Source organism: Culex quinquefasciatus, chromosome 2, assembly GCF_015732765.1.
Source record: "Culex quinquefasciatus strain JHB chromosome 2, VPISU_Cqui_1.0_pri_paternal, whole genome shotgun sequence".
Classification (NCBI taxonomy): Eukaryota; Metazoa; Arthropoda; class Insecta; order Diptera; family Culicidae; genus Culex; species Culex quinquefasciatus.
This window is the reverse complement of record NC_051862.1, coordinates 154,808,770-154,829,107: the sequence shown is the minus strand read 5'-3', so window position 1 is coordinate 154,829,107 and position 20,338 is coordinate 154,808,770. Positions and strand designations below refer to the sequence as shown.

The 20,338-nt window shown below is 37.1% G+C and overlaps 1 protein-coding gene across 1 annotated transcript; it reads right to left on the bottom strand.

Moving 5' to 3' along the window:
• Nucleotides 1–1,929: 1,929 nt before the first annotated feature.
• On the bottom strand, nt 1,930–18,499 carry LOC6036150 (non-lysosomal glucosylceramidase). Its single transcript, XM_038255176.1, has 8 exons — nt 17,874–18,499; nt 11,529–11,798; nt 4,055–4,569; nt 3,741–3,996; nt 3,567–3,680; nt 3,379–3,493; nt 3,183–3,312; nt 1,930–3,122 (listed from the first exon to the last, which is right to left on the bottom strand). Exons 1-8 carry the CDS (start codon nt 18,038–18,040, stop codon nt 2,026–2,028), a joined length of 2,664 nt encoding a protein of 887 aa, XP_038111104.1. The 5' UTR covers nt 18,041–18,499; the 3' UTR covers nt 1,930–2,025.
• Nucleotides 18,500–20,338: the final 1,839 nt, after the last annotated feature.

The window sequence follows — 20,338 nt, the reverse complement described above, 5'->3', positions numbered from 1 at the left end:
AACCGTTTGAAATACCGTTTAGACTCGATAATCCGAAGTTCTAGAAAAAAAAAACATCACATTGGACAATCGAACCGCAATTTTGTATGTTGTCCTAAATTGATTTTTTTGGTTCTAAATCTTAATGGAGCTGTTCGGATAGTTCTGCATTAAACTATTATCATTTTTATGTAGTTATGGCGTTTATTTAAATAAGTATCTCCATATATTGCTGCCACGTGGGCAGCTCGATACCACAATTAACATTGTATTGCAAATTTGTTTTCTCACATCTTATCGCAGCAAATGCAGGTTAGACCTTTCTCCTCTCCTCTTAAGCTTCGCTCCATCTATCCATCCAGATTGTTTCACAGCATGACTACAGACAGCGTTGCGTTAGGCGCTTCCGAAACCCTCTTTTTTTTGTTAGTGCCCGTTAATATACTTTCTTGTTGTAGAACCATCAAAGTTATTTTGTTTTATATAATTTGGAAGGCTTAAAAATATATAGCTTGCATCACTCTGTAACATGAAGATCACGACAAAAAACGTTGTACCTTTGCTTTGCGTTTGTCATTTTAGGTTTAAATTTGATTTTGTTTTGTTGTTGCAGCATTTGAGCTTGGAAATATGATTTCTTTGTTTTAGATTGTAAGATTTTTGTGATTGATTAGCCTAAATTGTGCTTTCCAAGCATGCCAGAAATGATAATTGTTTTTTTTTCTGTGGGAAAATATTGTAGCACGTGTAGGAGAAGCGACGCTTCTCACCTATTTTATAAATATCTTGTAACATATTTGTTCACATAAATTGTAACTTCTATCACAACTTTGTTGTGTTCTTCCATTCATATTTCATTTATAAGCACCGCGTTTAATTTAAACAATCAGAATTGACAGCATTTGGCAAAGATAAGTTTCGCTAATAACTCATTCTGCGCGTATAGAAGCTCGTTTCAACTTTCGTTGGTGAATCGCTCAAGAGTGGTTTTGTTTGTTTAACGTTAAGATTGTAAAATGGTGCAACGTTTTGATTTTATTTGCAATCAGTTAACTGCTGTTCTACGCATAATTGTCCCATGTTCAAAAAAGTGCAACTGAGAAAAACGCGATTGAGATTTTTCGACCGATTTCTGTGTTTCTACGCATAATTGTCCCATAGGTTCCTATTCGCCCTATGTGTCCCTAATCGCCCCAGTTAGCAGTTTATCACCCTTATTTGTGATTCTCTTGCTATACAACAGGTAAACAAGACATAATGCTTAGTAAAACTAATGATTCCGTGTAAGAAAATACTTGGTGGGACAATTATGCGTAGAAGTACAACGATGGGACAAACAGACTTGGTGTTGTTTTTAATGAGTTTCCGAACAAAGTACCAGATTGTATGTGTTTTTCTTAAAGTACACTAAACATAAAAATGGCATAAAGTCAAAATTGTCCAAAACTGACATGGGACAATTATGCGTAGAACGGCAGTTAATGTCTGAGAACTTTCATTTTTCGAGAGTGGCTCAGAAAAACTCTCTACAACAGAATCGTACAATCGTACTTTTCTACGAAGGTTCTCAAGGAGCTATTACACTACGGCAAACAAACAACAAACTCGCACTTTTTAACAGTTTGCCTGGATTTGTTTGTGCAAACGTCAGCTTGCATACATTTTGCCTTGTTTGCGAGTTTGCCGCAAACAAGTTTGCGAGTTTGGCAAACTGTCAAACACGAAAATTGCGAGTTTGTTTGTTGGTTTGCCGTAGTGTAATAGCTCCTTCACTCTCTCGCAAAGTTGGTAAAAGTGAGACAGTGTGTTTACAGAAAAGTTTGAGTTTTTCGGAGTTTCCACTTTTTTGTGAGCAAACATTTTTTAGCCTGAAATACAGCATTGAACAAAAAACATTTACTAGAACTTATCAAGTTGCTAAAATATTGACTTCACTTAATTATCGGAACATAAAATGGCATTAGCTAGCTCCTTTCGCTTGAATTCCAACACTATTGCACAAAAAGATGTAAACATTCACACGCACAACATCACAAACACAAATACTTAGTCCCTATTTTGTTTCTTTTGTTCCCAAGCGGTTTGCATTGACCAAATACTGAGCGGTCTCATGTAGCCGATGGCTCGGTAGTGCCGTTCCGCGTACAGCGCTTCCGGCGTTTCGAAGCTCATGCCAATCTTCTCCGAAAGCGTTTGGTAGAGGCCTCCGGCCGTCTGGAACGCTTCCGTAAACATGCCCTCGTGAATCATGGTCGAGGCCAGGGCGTACGTCACCCCGGTCCACACCTCTTCGGCTTGCAGGGTAGAGCTGTCCGCTCGGCCGTCCTTGTTGGGCTGACTGCTCGGGATGTACCCGTTGACGGCGCCCATGTTGCCTCCGCAGAACCGCATCACGTTGTTGTCGTAGATGGTCTTCAGAGCCGTTCGGACGTTTTCTTTCGGGACGATGTCATAATCGAACCCGCAGCAGCGTAGATACCAGTGGCCACACAGCTGGTCGGACATGATCGAGTTCTTGGAAGTGCTCTGGCTGTCAAACTTGTAGTACGACCCATTCCATAGCTTCTCCTCGAACGAGGCTTTGCCTTTTTCCAAAATTTCACGATATTTAATGCAATCCTCGGACTGATCCAGCAAGTTCGCCATAACCGACATGCAGTGTAGACTGGCCAACCACAGCCCACCACAGTACGAGCTCGGCCCGTCCATGACCCACGTGTCGTACGTTTGATCCGGCGACTTGCTGTTCTCGATCAGCCCATCGTTATCCTTGTCCCACTCGAGGGTCTTCTCCAGCACCTGCTTGCAGGCCGGATACATGCTTTTCAAGTAGGTCATCGCGTCCATCAAGTAAACCTTCCCATTCGTCTCGTTAATGTACATCGACGCCGACTTCCGGTTCTGGGCCTTCTCCTCGGGCGAGACCTTGTTGCGGTTGTCCTGCACGTACATCTCGAACATGCTCTCCTTGTCGATGAACTCGATCGAGCTGAACTTGCTCGCATTGTCCGCGTTCAGCTGGGCGTAGTGGTTGAGCGTGTAGTAGTCGCGGTACACCTGCAGGATGAACTTGGTGTTCAGATCCTTCCACTCGGACACGTCGTGGATCGGGTACGCGTTGATCAGCTCGAACGGTTCCTCGTCTGGAAGAGTTGTACAAATTTGAGAGTGTGCGCACATTTCCAGAATTGATCGTAACTTACCAGGATCACCAAGGTCGTGCGGCACGGAACTTTTAATCTTCCGCGGAATGACCTTCCCGTCGTAGAGATGCTTCCGTCCCTCGGTTATCTCCCGTTGTACAGCATCCTTGTAGTCGTACTGTAAGCTGACCTATGAGAAGAAAGACATCATTGCATCACGCAGTATTTTCAAGGACAGTAAAAGTCAGGTTCTTACTTGTAGATTCGGCCACAAGCTGGCCAGCGCGTGCGACGCATAGAAATGAACGTCGTACGTATTGTACATACGATACTCGTGCCCTTCGAGGTACGCGTAGCGACCGTAGGCCAATCTGTGAAAAATGAAAAAACCACGAAGCTTGAGATTCTGCCGTGACCTTGACACATTGGGTCGACGAAACTGACCTGGGATCATCGTACGGAAGGGTGGTGTCGTCCACGGCCAGCCAAATGCTGCCACCGTCCGCGATAAAGTACAGCTCGTTGAAGATGGCACTCTTGTACCAGTCGGGAAGGTCACTGTTGAAGAATCGCAAGATATTATTAAGCTCCAAATCGAACTTCAAGGGATGAACTCACCTATCATCCAGAATGGGCCGCTGCCACTCGTCTATCAGTGACTCCCACTTGCCGTAGTTGCGCAGCGCATAGTCCGAGATCACGGGCCCGGCATCGCCGTTTTTGCCGAAATATTTGGTGTAGTACTTGTAGTACTCTTTCATCTTTTTGGTAAAGTGAATCTTTGGCATGTCCCACACCAGCGAGAACTCCAGCTCCGAGCTGGACTCGGAAGGAACCAGAATTTGTGCGCTGACCGCTACGGCGACGTCTTTAGCTGAAAAAGTTGACATTATCACAATTTCATCAACTAACTTCGAGTTCTCAGAACTCACTCTTCATACTCTCGTCGCCGGACTTCTCCGTCAGGTGGCCATTCTCCTTCAAATCATTCCACAGCTTCTCCCCGTTTCCGCTCGGATCAAACTTCTCGCACCGCGTCAGGTTGATCTCCGACGAAGTCTTACAGGCGACACAGTAAGTGCACGGCAAGTCCGCGATCGTCTGCCTAATACTGACTCCCTTGGCCGTCCCGTGGGCAAACGCCACCGTTTCCGCGTTTCCCTCGGCATCCTGCTTCTTATTGCCGGTTCCGTTCTTGAACGTGAACGTAATCGTCACGTGCCGATCCTTGCCGCACACGTTCTCGACGGTCCACGCGAAGACGGCCACCGGCAGCGAGCTTTCCTTGTAGTCATGGGGTATGATCGGCGAAATCTGCCGCTGAATCAGCTTGATGCCGTGCTCGCTGAGGTCGTACTCGGACCAGGCCCGCGGATACAGCGCCGTGTAGCTGCACTTGGACGAGTTGATGGTGCTCTCCCAACTGGCCAGCGGCGTTTTGGGGCGACTGGAATTACAAAAACATATATGAACATAATGAAACCCACTCTTCAGTGCGTTGCAAAATCATAATTAACAACATGCTCCCCGTTGCACCATTTGCGGTTTCGTTAATGATATCATCTTCATCAACTCAGCGCTCTCTGTACTTGTGTCGGTTGTGCTGCTGCTGTAATGGCTGGGTGTCTGGACCCGGGCTTAATTGGGTGTGAACTTTGGTAGATTGGATTTCAAGCCGCATGAGACAGTGTCGTCGCTCGGCGTGCGTACTAAATTGCTACCCGAAGGGGTAAATCAACCCATAAGTGCAGTCAAGAATCGATTACAGTGAACGATACACGTTGGGAATCGCTTGACTTTAGGCTTGGGTTATTTGCATAGAAGTTTGTGGTATATTGGTTAATTGATTGGAAACATAAATTTTAATGATTCGACCACAAATCATCAGGTTAAAACAACAGGTAGAAATGTAGAGTTTCAAATCACATTTAACACCTTCCTTTACCACAACTGATGTTGGAAGGGATAGGGCGATTTAAAACCAACCAATTCTACTCATTTAATTGCTCACAAATTTTCTATCGCGGGTACTAGGATATCTCATCGCTTTGACCAAATTGGCTAAAAATATACTATTTTCTAAAAAAGTTACCTTAAAATGGCTATAACTTGAAAACGGTGCACTTTATCAAAATTTCACTAAAGTACTTTTTATTGCAAATTAGATTTTACATCGAAAAATGAAGTTAAACAATTTTTGCGACCAAAATTTCGATTTTTCGAAAAAATCAGTATTGGTTCAAAAATTTATAGCTCAGTCAAAGATTTTTTTGCCCGTTCTGGAAATTTCTTAAAAGGCATTTGATGTCCCCTAAAACATACAGAAAATAAAAAATATATAATAGTGTTTTTTTTAAATCAAGTTTTAGTGACAAAAAGTGAAAATAAATAATACCAAGAAGATTTTTACCGTGTATATTTTTTTTCAGTGTATTTCTTATCCATGCCTAAACTTTGCCGAAGACACCAAATCGATCAAAAAAATCCTTCAAAAGATACAGATTTTTGAATTTGCATAAATCATTTTTGTATGGACGCTGTCAAATTTGTATGGAAAATTATATGGACAAACTAATAATGCAAAATGGTTTCTTTGGGCATACCGAAGGCACCAAAAAAGTTTCAACCGGATTAAAAGAAATACAGAAATTAAAAATAAAAACGCAAACTTATAATCCAACGAACGAACTATTAACCTAACCATTAACAGTTTTTTTAAAGTATTAACAGTTTTTTTTTGTGTGAACTGCCGTTCTACGCATAATTGTCCCATGTCAGTTTTGGACGATTTTGACTTTATGACATTTTTAAGTTTAGTCTGATGTGTACTTTAAGAAAAACACATAAAATCTGGTACTTTGTTCGGAAACTCATCAAAAACAACACCAAGTCTGTTTGTCCCATCGTTAAACTTCTACGCATAATTGTCCCACCAAGTATTTTTTTACACGGAATCATAAGTTTTACTAAGCATTATGTTTTGTTTTTCTGTTGTATAGCAAGAGAATCACAAACAAGGGTGATAAACTGCTAACTGGGGCGATTAGGGACACATAGGGCGAATAGGAACCCACGGGACAATTATGCGTAGAAACACAGAAATCGGTCGAAAAATTTCAATCGCGTTTTTCTCAGTTGCACTTTTTCGAACATGGGACAATTATGCGTAGAACGGCAGTGAAGGTCTTCTAAAAATTTCACTTCAGATAATCGAATATTTTTTTTGTTGTTGCTCGTGATCATATCACGCTAAAGTGATCTAGAGTTTTGCCTTCCTCACCTCAATGAGGAAAGGCTATAAAATCACTCGAAAAATAAACTTTTTTATTCGACCTCGTAGACCCACCTTCACGTATACCTATCGACTCAGAATCAAATTCTGAACAAATGTCTGTGCGTGTGTATGTCTGTAAGTCCGTGCACCGAAAAATATGCACACGATTATCTCCGGACTGGCTGAACCTAGAGAGCCTGGAGCTTATTAGAGATCGGACATCTTAAAATACTGAAACTGGCACCACTACATGCACATCAGTCAAAATAGCATGCAGCACTGCAATTTTCAAAGCACCTGCGTGACTCTTTTCAGATTCTCTTTTGATGAGTCAATTGAACCAAAACAAACTGAGTTTAAACATACTTTATGGTTGGAGTAAATCTAAAATAAAATGCTGCGTTTGAAAAAAAAAAAAAATCCCGCGAAGTTATTAGCGCCCGAAACTGACCATTTTTGTGCGGCATTAACACGCAACGACATAATGAGTTTACAAATCAAATCAAAATTAAAATTGAAAAAGAAAATTTAAACTTTTTATTTTCAATTTGCGTTTTGCACATTTTCGAATTAAATATAAATCACCCTAATTACAATACTTCCCATTGATTGAACGCCAACTGAATTTTTTTCTGCTCGATTGGTACCTCCGTTTGACAGTTCTCGCGCTTCGATTGGTACTTTTGTTTTGAGATGGCCGTTCTCTAATAAACTCCAGGCTCTCTAGCTGAACCACGGGTCCCCCACAGACCGTTATTATGAAAAAAAAAAATTCCACCCAAACCAATGATTGGACATGGTTTCTGGGACCATTCTGCACCTCTGGGCGAAGTTTCAAAATATTTGCCGGCAGAAATTTCGAATACGGTCAGTTTTAGTGTTTCGAGTAGAAATTAAGGTGAAATCACATGTAAAATGCGTAGAAAAAGATCAAAGTTTCAATGTTTTAACTCCAAAACATTACTGGTCATGGTTTTAAATTGTATTAACATGTAGCAGAATGATATAAAAACGATTTACAGCTCTGACTTAGCCGGATTAAGCCTAAGTGAAGTGACTTAAGTATATTATTTACAAGTTTATGCCTTAATATCTAAAAAAAAACTCCTACATCAAGTGATTTTAAGTCAAGGAAAACTAGGTTGCACAATAATAACTTAAAATGGGGTGACTTTGAGCCAAGGGGTGACATTGTACCAATAAACGCATAAAGATTGCTTTGATAAGCTTGAATTTTATGTTAATTTATTTATTTGTAGACGGATTAGTTTGGTCTATTTATGTTCTCACACAGCAATTTGATGATATTGCTACGCAAATCTGCTTATTCTGTTTGAATAAAGCCTGTTGATTTAAAATTAAATTAATTAAAATAAATTTAAAATCTCCTGGAATCCTCCAAATTTGAAAATGATGCTCACATTTTTCAGTTCTAAATAAATTCCTACTGAAATCAATTAAAAAAATCAAAATATTAACGAAATAAATTTTGTGACATTGCAATAATAATAAAATTGTATTTTTTTGTTTTAAATCGGTTTAAAATTTCAACCTTACGATTGAAATCCGGAGAGTACTCCAGCTATCATTTAGCTCTTATATTTTTGTTGTCCTGTGTAATGATTATACTTAGCAAAAGTTTAATGACACAACTTCCCACAGGATTAATATTTCAAACCAACCAATTATTTTTCAACATTGCAGTTATCGTCATAAAATAACATTTTATAATTGATATAATTAATGTTGATACACTCATAGTTGGAATTCAATAGAACATATTGTTGATCATCAAGAACGTTCACTAATAATGTATACAACAAAACAAATCCTACTTCTGCCCAATGTGGAAACACAATAATTTTTTTAACAAGCTTGGCATATCTTATGAAAACATGAAAATAGTACAGTTAAATATCAAATCAAATCAAATTGTTCGCTCTACAACATTACCAGCCAAACCGGGGTGAGAGGCAACCACGTTTAACATTCTACCACTGAACCCGGTATAGTCAAGTATGTACAGGCGAAGTAAGTTTTCAATGTAACTTGTGTCCTTAAACTCTTGTCGGGGTCAAACAGTAAGGCTTATGAAACTAAAGCTTTATCTATTTTTTTAGTGTTTCGTACTTATTGAACTTTTTATGGCAGAGGACAACATAATCTAAGAACAATATTTGCAACGATTATACTTTGCAATTCAAGCTTATCGAGCTTGTTGTTAAGCTATCTGGCTATTATAAAATCGTAAAATTTGGTACAATGTCACCCCTTGGCTCAAAGTCACCCCATTTTAAGTTATTATTGTGCAAACTAGTTTTCCTTGACTTAAAATCTCTTGATGTAGGAGTTTTTTTTAGATATTAAGGCATAAACTTGTAAATAATATATTTAAGTCACTTCACTTAGGCTTAATCCGGCTAAGTCAGAGCTGTAAATCATTTTTATATCATTTTGCTACATGTTAATACAATTTAAAATCATGACCAGTAATGTTTCGGAGTTAAAACATTGAAACTTTGATCTTTTTCTACGCATTTTACATGTGATTTCACCTTAATTTCTACTCGAAACACTAAAACTGACCGTATTCGAAATTTCTGCCGGCAAATATTTTGAAACTTCGCCCAGAGGTGCAGAATGGTCCCAGGAACCATGTCCAATCATTGGTTTGGGTGGAATTTTTTTTTTTCATAATAACGGTCTGTGGGGGACCCGTGTGAACCGATTTGGATCGTTTTGGTCGCGTTCAAAAGATTGAAGATCTGACAACCCCATCAAAAGTTAAGAGCTCTTAAGTGTTATATAGTGTTTTTTGAGGCCGGATTTCAAATATTTTGATGAAAAAGTTGTCCGGATCTATCATGCAACCCAACTTTGGATAGGTAATCAAAAGACCTTTCCAACGATTTGGACCGTTTTGGTCTCATTCGATCCGTCTTGGGGTCCCACAAGACCCTAGTTGATATTATGAATTTTAAAAAAGTACTTCAAAAGTTATGCTAAAAAAAATGATTTTAGCTAAACTTCGGAAGATTGTAAAAAGGGTGATTTTTGTAAGAAAACGCGTCATGCTATATATTGTTAGAAAGGTATTTTAAAGACCTTTCCAACGCGTTCAACAGATTGAAGATCTTACAACCCTATGAAAAATTATAAATACCTTAGTGTTTTTAATACACATTTTTTTAGGCCGGATCTCAGATATTTTGATAAAAATAAGTGTTATTTATACACTTTTTTGAGACTGTGTAGTGTATTCACTTTATGAATGCAAGGAAGGCACCAACCACCTAATGGTGGATTAAGTAACGTTTTTTAATTTAAAATTGAAGTCAAAATTGCGGTGATGGAATTTAAAAATGCATTTTGTAATTTTATAGGCAATAAACTAATAAAATTTTACTAAAGTCAAAGAACTCAATTTTTGTTAAAAGCAAGAAAATAAAAAAAAAATGTTCGTGATTCGATAATCCGAAGTCTCATACAAACCTTTGGATAATCGAACTTCGGATAATCGAAACATCGGATAATCGAGGCTTCGGATAATCGAGTCTGGTCTGAACTGTATAGCAGTCCCATTGTTTCATCCAACGTGATATTTATTTTTAATTGAGGATACGTAATGTTAATTGCATTCGCCAAAGATTCTTCGGCACAAACTAACACAGAAGATTATCCCCTGAAAATCCCACCTGAAACCCATTTTCTCTAGCCTTATTTTAATTCCACCACCTCAAAATCCAAAACCCTCCACCTGTCCCATTGTGGCCCATCATTGATTTATTCGCAATCCTTTGAACGACAAATTGGATTTAACGTCTCACACGACATCAAGCCATGCAAAAGGGTGGTTTGGTTTGGCGCGCAGACATCGTGTACTTCGTCGTCCGTAGCCCTATTTAATAGCCCTGTGAAGCGAATGAGAAAAAAAAAATCCAAATCCTTGCCAACATAAATCATACGCCAGACCACCAGAGGGGTCCGTTCAGGAATAACGTAACATTACATGTAATATTTTGTTTTACTTAGAAAAAGTGAATGTATTCACGAAATGGCGCAAGGAAAATATTACAAATCTAAATGACCCTTGGAAGTTTTATACATAGAAAGTTGTGTTTCACATTCCTGATTAAGAATATGAAAGAATTGAAATATTCTGTCGGTGGAAATTGCGTATTTATATTATTTATATTATTATATTCTAAAAATTCTGTCCTGTAACGCATTCTCTCACCAACCGTGCTACGTAATATTTAAATGACCCCTCAGTTTTTACAATGACTGACGTTACCGTCGGACGTTACCGCCACCGCCGCCGTCGTCGATGTGAACGACGCGTGTGCAACAGCAGTAATAAACGGAGTGTTTGTGTATGAGCTATGTGAATGTGATGTAAATAGGGTCCCGTTTTTTGCACAAATTGTTCTTAAAGTGTTTGAACAAAGTAGGGTGACTATTTTTTTAAGTTTTTGTCAGCTGTTGAATTATGAAAAGCGGCAAATTAATTAATTTTGGTTTCTACTCAAACAATTTTTGATAAAAACTGAATTTAATGATCACTTTTTAAAATCTTATATCCACTTAACATTTTATTTAAAAAATCAAGTAAATAATTTTTTTTTCAAAAAGATATATGAGTGCATTTTGAAATTAATATTTTTTATGATTTAATTTAATGATAATCGCTTCAATTTTGACCAAAGATGCATTCTGCAGAATATGTTTTTCTTTGCAAATCCTTATACAAAGTTGACAGTTGTCCATACAAAAGTGGTGTGTAAATGATCAAGAACCTTTATTTTTGGAATTTTGGATCGGTGATGACAATGTTTTGGAGATTGTATAATATTAAATTTGGCAGACAACTTTATTTTCCGAATCTGAAATCCGTTCATTAAAAAATAGTTTATAAAATTTTAAAAATTCTAAGAGAGTCTTAAAATTTTTATATGTAAATCAAGTCACCCTGACGACAACCTGTCTGGGCCCAATTTGGTTCAACTAGATGCACGAGACCACCCCTCATGTATGTACTCCGCCACCAACAACAACCGATTACGTCGTCTAACGAGAATCCGTAACCGGAGGGGAATTCGTCGTGATGCCCCCTCCCCCCCGCCTTCCCTTACCTGTACGAAGAAAGCAGACTCTGGAAATTGGTCACATTGTTCTCGTCTTTGATGGTGACGATGAACTGGTTCGCGTGCACCGTGTTGTACTCGTACAGGCCCGGCCGCATCTGGAAGCGGCAAAACTCGCCGGCGAATCCCCGCCCAATGGTGCCGGCGCCGATGCCGCCGATCGGGGCACCGTAAATCTGCTTCCCGTTTTCCGTGTACCAGTAGTCCATCAGCACCTGGCGGCCCTCGCGTGACACCTTCCAGTAGTACGGGATGTACCTGTCGATAGAGCGAGAGAGAGTGGGTTTAATGTGATTAGTGTGCTGTTGCAATTCATGGATTAATTTGAAGAAAAAAACTTTAAGATTTAGCTTTTTTATAATTTCAACTAATCGAAGAAATCTCCTGACAGGGATGCCAGATTACCAAAATTTAGGACTCATTGGGATAATTTGTCAGATACCCTTCATAAATGTACAAGCCATGTTTTTGAAAAAATCAATATTGAAAAACAGCTATTTTAATTTCAGTTAAGTGTATGCTTATAACTCTAAACAGGGTTGCCAGAACATCAATGTTTTTTTTTGTATAAGACGATGGATTTTTTGAAAATAACTCTCTCTCTTTTAATTTTGTAAAGCACTTTTTTTATGTTAACTTTTAATGTTTTAAACCAAACATGATAATCTTCGAAAGGGACTTTTGAACCATTCTCGACAACTCAACTAAAAAACTAATTGTCTTAGTCAGAGTTGCTCCAAGAGTTTTAATAGCAAAATGTAATAAAAATCCAATCGCCAGATTCCACCTCTTCATGCCCATATGGTCAACATCCCGTACACGATACGTCAAATTTGTTTTAGATTTTTATAGTCCCCGCCAGACATTCATAAATCAAATCCGTTCCCGATACATCATAAGTGCCCAGGAATAAAGAAGCAGATGTCGATTATTTCTTTTTTTAAATTTTTTTTTCTCTAAAACATTCAACAATAAATACACAAAAGTATAGCGAATCCGACCTTGTGCTCGATGACCACGCCGCGGCCGGCCCCAATGACTCGAGCTCTGGAATTGATGTGGTGATGACTTTGAACTATTGAACAGAGGCTGCGTGCAGCGGTGTGTGGGGTGGCTTGTTTATATTTTGCTAAATGAATCTTTGACGTTCTTGTGTCTGTTTATTGATGGAGAGGCGCGCCTAAGGCGTGGCAAGGAGATCTTAGCTCGAGTGGGTTTGAGAGATGTGTTTAACGTGGATTATTGGATTGGTTTAGCTCATACAGTATGGCCCATAAAAAAATGCGACATTGTTATTAGGTGGAAATTGGGCCTGTTTTGACTATTTACGATGTATGTAGCATGTGTACATGTTAAAAAAGTTCCAAACAAACAAATAATGCATTCAAACCCATTTCTTTAGCTATACAAAATGTCACAGCACATTTAAACTTAAAATTCTCCAATTTGCTCCCAGCTCAGTCCATATAAAGGAAAAATTACTTTTCTATGTTAGTCGATCTGAAGATCCATTTGTGATTTTTTTGTATGGATTAAAAAGTAAACAGAATTTGACTCTAACAGATGCCCTGATATGACTTTTAACAGTGTAGAGCAGGGGTGCCCAAAGTATGGCCCGCGGGCCAAACGTGGCCCGCGAGATGATATTTTGTGGCCCGCGGACCCATTTTGAATGATCATGTAAAATGGCCCGTTGACCACTTGCAAAGTGATTTTATACTTTTTCAAAACTAAGGTTTATTTTAAGTTTTATATGCTAATCTTTTTTATTTTTTTGTTAATAAAAAGAAACTTATGATTTGTCAATATTTTGATCCCCACTTTAGGATACAAACAATTTGTTCAAAATATTTTATAATTAAAACAATTTTACACGTTTCAATGTGAGTGAAACTAGTAAATATCGTCAAAACTTTTATCAAACATTTTTAGAAATATAAAAAAAAGTTCAAGTTTGACTTAGGTAGAATTCTGTAATAGTTGCAAAAATAAAAGTTTGCTTTATTAATTTGCAAGTCATATTGACCCTTTTATGAACTGACCCTCAAACTTACTTTGCACTTCCTTAGGTATTCGAACTCATTACAGTTAGATAACGAATCTGACAAAATGTGGAAATCGGAGGATCAAGTTTGCAGCAAATATTTTACAAAGCTTTCGTCGATCAACTCACCCCTCCACCATTATTAAAAAATTGGCTCGAATAACCAGGAAAAAACTTAAAAAAATGAAATTTAGATACAAAAATCAAATCAAAATCAAATTATTCGCTCTACAGCATTGCCTTGGCGTTCTCGATTGCGAGATTCCTACTCGAAACTAGGTGTTCGAAGGTTTGATTGTTGAGGCAATTGCAAACCTCTTTTTACACCTAAGCTTCCATCCACCCCGGGATTCGAACTGACGACCTTTGGATTGTTAGTCCAACTGCCTACCAGCGACTCCACCGAGGCAGGACCCAGGGAGACGACTCCTACACCTGGACTGAGCTAACGACCTAACCTTTTTTTTTTTTAGGTTAGTCCGGGGCCAACATTTACTTCCCGTCCGACGGAAGGCGTGATCAGACAAATCTCGTCTCGAAAAATGCCACCGGGACCTTCTGGGATCGAACCCAGGCCGACTGGGTGAGAGGCAATCACGCTTACCCCTACACCACGGTCCCGGCGAAATTTAGATACATTCAGCTGAAATTAATCAAATATGCATTCCTCTGCATTTAAAATCATTTGAGCATGTTTGGGTTTATTAAAAATAATTTGAATTTTAATGAATTTCGATGAAATAAATAAATGTTTTTTCGCTTTTTTTTTTTAAATAATGATTGCAGGTTAACTATACGGAAGCTTAAAACATTTTCTAAAAGTTTTTTTTCATTGAAATGTTGAAATTCTGGCTTTAAACGATTTTTCATTAGCCGCAACTTATGGATGAATTGTTCAACATGTAATGTCACCACCATTTTCGAAATATAAAAACAAAACTTTAATTTTTTCTTGAAAACACAAGTACATTCAGATAAAAACTTTTTTTTTTCAAATACCAGAAACAACAAAATCAACAATATTGATAGAAACCCGTTATTTTGTGGTTTCTATTGTTTTGAATAGACATTTTTTTAAATAACAGAAATGTAATCTTTTACATTAAAATAACGTAATTTTTTTTTAACAACCTTTCTTGTTAATTTGGCCCGTAAGCTCATTTGAGCTTCAAATTTGGCCCGGCCTCCAAAAACTTTGAGCACCCCTGGTGTAGAGCCGTTGGGCACCCTTTAGAGTAATCAACACAGGTTTTAAGTTATCACTCAAGATGATAACCCAAATGGCATTTTTCTCTAAAATGATTTATTCTATCAAAATTTATAAACTTTTTCAATTGGACGTATTTAACAGGGACTTCTAACGATGCTTTTGGCATAGGGTTGGATATTTTAAACTGTTCCGTTTTTAAGATATAAGGTTTGAAATTAAGGTAAATTTTGTACCAGAAATACATTCATTATTGTAGCCCGCCAATACCCAATTTTGGCGAACTGCAAAAAAACTGTCATAAAAATATCTTCAAAACATACTAAACTAACACCATGATACATAAAAAATTCAGTTTGATAAATACATTTTAGAATGGAACCAGTTTTCTGTGAAAAATGCAAATGTCGCATTTTTTTATGGGCCATGCTGTATTTGTTTTAAAATGAGGTTATTAAAAACAGATAAGTCAATTTTAAAATAACTTACATTTCAATGGCTCTTGTCTTTTTTTATTTGCTGGATCGAGATTTGTTTCAAACCTTATGTATACCGTGAATTTACTGTAAGGGACAGATTTTTGTTATAAAAGCGTATGTGCCCTTGTGAAATTTAAGGCTTCGAATATCTAAATAAGAAAACTGTATTAAAATTTGAATAAATCAAGTTAAGAATAGTTGTTTTTATTTGTTAAAAATGTACACTCCAGAAATGAGTACAATTCGTTTGTTAAATATAGAAAAAAGTATAATTTAAATACATTCATTTTTTTTACCAAAGAGTCACATAAACAACAAATAAAAATATTTTTAATATTTCAAATAAATGTTAAATAACATTTCCATGTTCTAACATGCACTACAAGAGAAATATTGTGAAATTTCCAATGAAATAAATATCACTTTGTTTAACTTACAAAAAATCCTTTATTAGGCTTTCTAGTGAGAAATTCACCAACACATTCAAAGTATGTTTATATGGCAGCTGGACATTTGTTTGCATCAGGTTTTCTATCTCTTTCTAGCAAAAGTTTTCTGTCAGGTGACTTCTAGCTGGTTATTTTTACTGACCGCTCGATATGACAGCCAACATACTTCGCAGGGCTGTGACAGCTCGAGCTCGATCATTGTTTGCATCAGGACACTGTGACGAGAAGTTCGTCATTTTTGGGTAAAATTATTTTTTTTCACTGGGTCTAGAAAGCCTTATAACGTTACCTATCTATCATGTTTTTAAAAGTTGAAATAAACAAAACATTAAACATGACTTAATGTGAAATTAAAATTTTTAGGAAGCCATAGTTTGGGAAAACTAGTAAATGTGATTCTTTTTATTCCTATTTTTATTTCCACATTACTACGTATATATACAGTGGAAACTAGCAGGATATAGTTTTATTGAAATTTAAAAAACCATATTCAATTCAAACTGTTTTTGTATTACAATTTGTTCCACAAAATAAAAACAACATTACTTCTCTTGAATCATGAAAAGAACCTACAAGGTTTCAATAAAACCTTAAAAAATAAGCAATAACTTCAAAAAAAAATTATGGTTGCTAATTATTAAAATTTGAGATCCGATTTTTTTTATTTGACTTATAGTGAGCAATATTTTTCATATGAATTTAATTAAATTAGTTTATATAATTTTCAGGTAAATTTGTTTTACCTAAAGATTGAAAAAAATGGTTAAAATATTTTGAAAATACAGTTCAGATTTAGTTTTTTGGAGACTCGAAATTTCGTTATTTGTGTGTATGGAGTAATTTCAATTTTGAATTTTATTTGTTTGCTCCCCTCTCCTCGACTTTGTGTCACAGTTGAGGGACATAAACTTAAATTTTGGAAAGGGCCTATCTTACTAAATAAATAAAAAAAAACAGAACAATTAAAAAAATATTTAAAGTTGTTTACCCTTCCCCTTCCAAATTTTCAGGAAAATTCGGCATGTAATCAAAAAAGTCCGCTAAAAGTACTAACTTTCAAAAAAAAAAAAAACGATTTTACGTGTGATTCAACCGTTCACGACGAATGTCAAGTTTACATCAACTGAGTTTACATTCGATTTTTTTCCGTGTCGAGTAAATTCACATTTTTTCCTGTGTAGTTTAAAATAAATGGTACAAGTTTTTTGAATAAAATTCAGAATTTACAGCAATATTTTGTTTTCTTTTTGATTTGTTTTGTGAAATTTTTTGAGGGGTAAAGAGGTATAAAACTTGAAATAAAATTTGCAATGGCCTAGCCGTAACAGTAACAAATCGAGATATAAAAATATTTTTGTAAATCTCTTGGAAACAAATATCATTATTTGCACATTCCATCAATATTGGGAATATATGCAACACTCCTACTTCTCAAATGCCAATAACCATAAATATTACAACGAAATCCCATCTCGATTATTCGCACCTTGCAAAAATATCCAACGAGCTCGCTGATTTTTGTGTTTTCGCCAAAAAACTGCCCAAACCGGGAACTTTTTATAGTCCTCCCGCACAAGCGATAACTCTCCTGCCGCCTCCGAAAGCGCCATCGTCATCGCGCGAACAACAAAGCGCAAAGCTCGGACGACGCGTCGAATGTTGCGTACGAGCAAAACCGCCGCGAGACATGACGCCCTCGCCCTCGCCAGAAGTGTCTAGCCAAGTCAGCAGCAACAAACGAGAAAAAGCAAAAGTGAAAATCGATAGATGTTTTTGGGCTACTGAATCACGTCGCGGGGTCTGGAGGAACCTCGGGAGGTTGAAATCATCCCAGGATAAGTCGATTCCCGGAGAAATGTTATTTTTAGACGTTTTTGTACCGACGTTTCGACCCTTTTAGTGAGGTTTATTGAGGTTTCACTGTGAGCCCTAAAAGTTTCACGAAGAACTACATGTTTCATGCTTCCCAACTGCTCTCCCACATCCAGTGCGCCCCCAGTCTGGCAGACATCGAGTCTCCACCAGGTATAAATAGTTAATCGATTAAGGTCCCAACTCCAGTCAGTAGCGGAGGGTTTCGAGCTACAACCCTTTGTACACCACTCTAGCCTGGAGAGTCTCGAAAGTGAAAGTCGAGCGTTTCGTCGAGCTCACCTTAGTGCCATCGGGATGATGGGCCAGATCTGGCGGAACGACGGCTTCAGGTTCTGGTTCCTCGTTTCCGGGTAGACATGGTTGAACTTGAGCTTGAGGCCGTACTGGGGCACCGCGGACACTTGTTGTTTGAACTCGCAGAACGATTGAGCACTATCGCCATCCATTTTTCGGCACGGCACGATAAACACACTTTCGCGGAGGGCCTTTGAGTATTCCGGTCGTGTGAGCCACTAACCAGCTATAAATATATGTATACTAACTCTCTTTCTGGCTCTCTTCACCAAAGCAGATTGCTCACTTGAACAGCTTTCCCTTTGCTGACACACACAAAGTGGCTAATCACACCCCAAAAATCACTAAGCACGACTCTTTGACTAGGTCGGCAGGTGTTTCCTTATCACTGACACCGCGGCATCGATTCAGCAATCACTCATCCAGCAGTTGAACGCCTCAGCTGTGCTTTCCACCGGGGGGAACCGTTTTGGGGATGATGAGGTGTGTACAATATGCCGCATAGACGCAGCACCCAGCAGGAGCAAACACACAGTAATTGTACCAGTAGAACGATGGACGACCGACCACGAAAACACTCAACCGGAGACTGAGTCGACGAGAAGAGCACGAGAAAGCAAGAGTCAACCCATCCATCCGTGCGCGTACGGGTGGTGTTGTAAGTTGACAGAGCTTCAGCTGTATGCGCGCATCGGTGGGAGTAAGAAAATGGTGGGACTTATGGGAAGAAATAGTTGGTATCATTTTTGTTCAAGAAAACATTAAGGAAAATTTTACAATAAAACAAAAGTTCGAAAAACAACATAAAAACCTGACAGACTTTAAAACGCATTTTTTTTTTTCTAAAAATGATCAATGAAAACGTGTCAAAAATCACTGTAAACATATAAATAAAATAAAAAGGTAATTCTGATGTCTATTTTTCTATATAAATTAGTTAAATAGTTTACCAAAACAAAACAAAAGATTTATTTACAAATGCTGATATAACAACACATTTTTATTTGCAAAAAATGTGTTGTTATTGATTTATTGTTATAAAATATCATTCCAAACACCAATTACGATGTTTAAGTTAAGTACAAGAAACAAAAGTTTTGATGCATTATAAATTCTTATGGTTTCACTTTCGTACTTTTACCGTAAAAACAGTTTGTTTTATACTCATGTTGAAAACAAATGCAATTGGGTTTAGAGCAGTTCTCTCAGATTTCGGTCATTCGTTTTTTTTTCTATTTTTTAATCCGACTGAAACTTTTTTGGTGCCTTCGGTATGCCCATAGAAGCCATTTTGCATCATTAGTTTGTCCTTATAATTTTCCATACAAATTTGGCAGCTGTCCATACAAAAATGATGTATGAAAATTCAAAAATCTGTATCTTTTAAAGGAATTTTTTTATCGATTTGGTGTCTTCGGCAAAGTTGTAGGTATGGATACGGACTACACTGGAAAAAAATGAAACACGGTAAAAAAATTTGGTGATTTTTTTAGTTAATTTTTTATCCCTAAAACTTGATTTGCAAAAAAACACTATTTTTATTTATTTTTTTTATACGTTTTAGAGGACATAAAATGTCAACTTTTCAGAAATTTCCAGGCTGTGCAAAAAATCTTTGAGCGAGCTATGCATTTTTGAATCAATACTGATTTTTTCAAAAAATCTAAATATTGGTCTCAAAAATTTTTCAACTTCATTTTTCGATGTAAAATCAAATTTGCAATCAAAGAGTACTTTAGTGAAATTATGATAAAGTGCACCATTTTCAAGTTCAATTTTCAATTTTCAATTGTGTTTTTATTAGAATTTTACAGTTCTGCTCCAGGATGTTACATTTGCAATTCAGAGATTTGGAGAACCTTTCAACTGAGATCAACTCATAAGCCTTTGCAGGGAGGATACATATTTCTACGTTTAGATTTTGCTAACTGGGTGTTCTTTTAGGGAAAATAAATTTTGAGAAAAAACCCTAGATCTATGTCGTTTTCAAGTTAAATCCTTATTTAGGTGACTTTTTTGAAAATAGTCGCAGTTATTATTATTTTTTTTAAATTAGTGCGCATGTTTGCCCACTTTTGAAATTTTTTTTTTTGAAAAGCTGAGAAAATTCTCTATATTTTGCTTTCTTGAACTTCTTTGATACGACCCTTAGTTGCTGAGATATTGCAATGCAAAGGTTTAAAAACAAGAAAATTAATGTTTTAAGTCTCACACAGACAACCCACAATTTTTTAATGTCGATATCTCAGCAACTAATGGTCCGATTCTCAATGTTAAAATATGAAACATTCGTGAAATTTTCCGATCTTTTTGAAAAAAATACTTTCAAAATTTTTAAACAAAGACTTACATTTTAAAAGGGTTTAAATGTTAAATGTTTGGCCCTTTTGAAATTTTCAAGTCAAGACTAACAAATTTTGAAAATATTGTTTACGAAAAGATCGGAAAAT

What these genes read in the sequence shown, in the direction of transcription:
- LOC6036150 (XM_038255176.1), bottom strand. Translation starts at nt 18,040, where the DNA reads ATGGATGGCGATAGTGCTCAATCGTTCTGCGAGTTCAAACAACAAGTG. An exon ending in CTTCCGTACGATGATCCCAG is followed by an intron (nt 3,494 to 3,566) that starts GTCAGTTTCGTC and finishes CATTTTTCACAG; the next exon opens with ATTGGCCTACGGTCGCTACG. An exon ending in GCACGACCTTGGTGATCCTG is followed by an intron (nt 3,123 to 3,182) that starts GTAAGTTACGAT and finishes CAACTCTTCCAG; the next exon opens with ACGAGGAACCGTTCGAGCTG.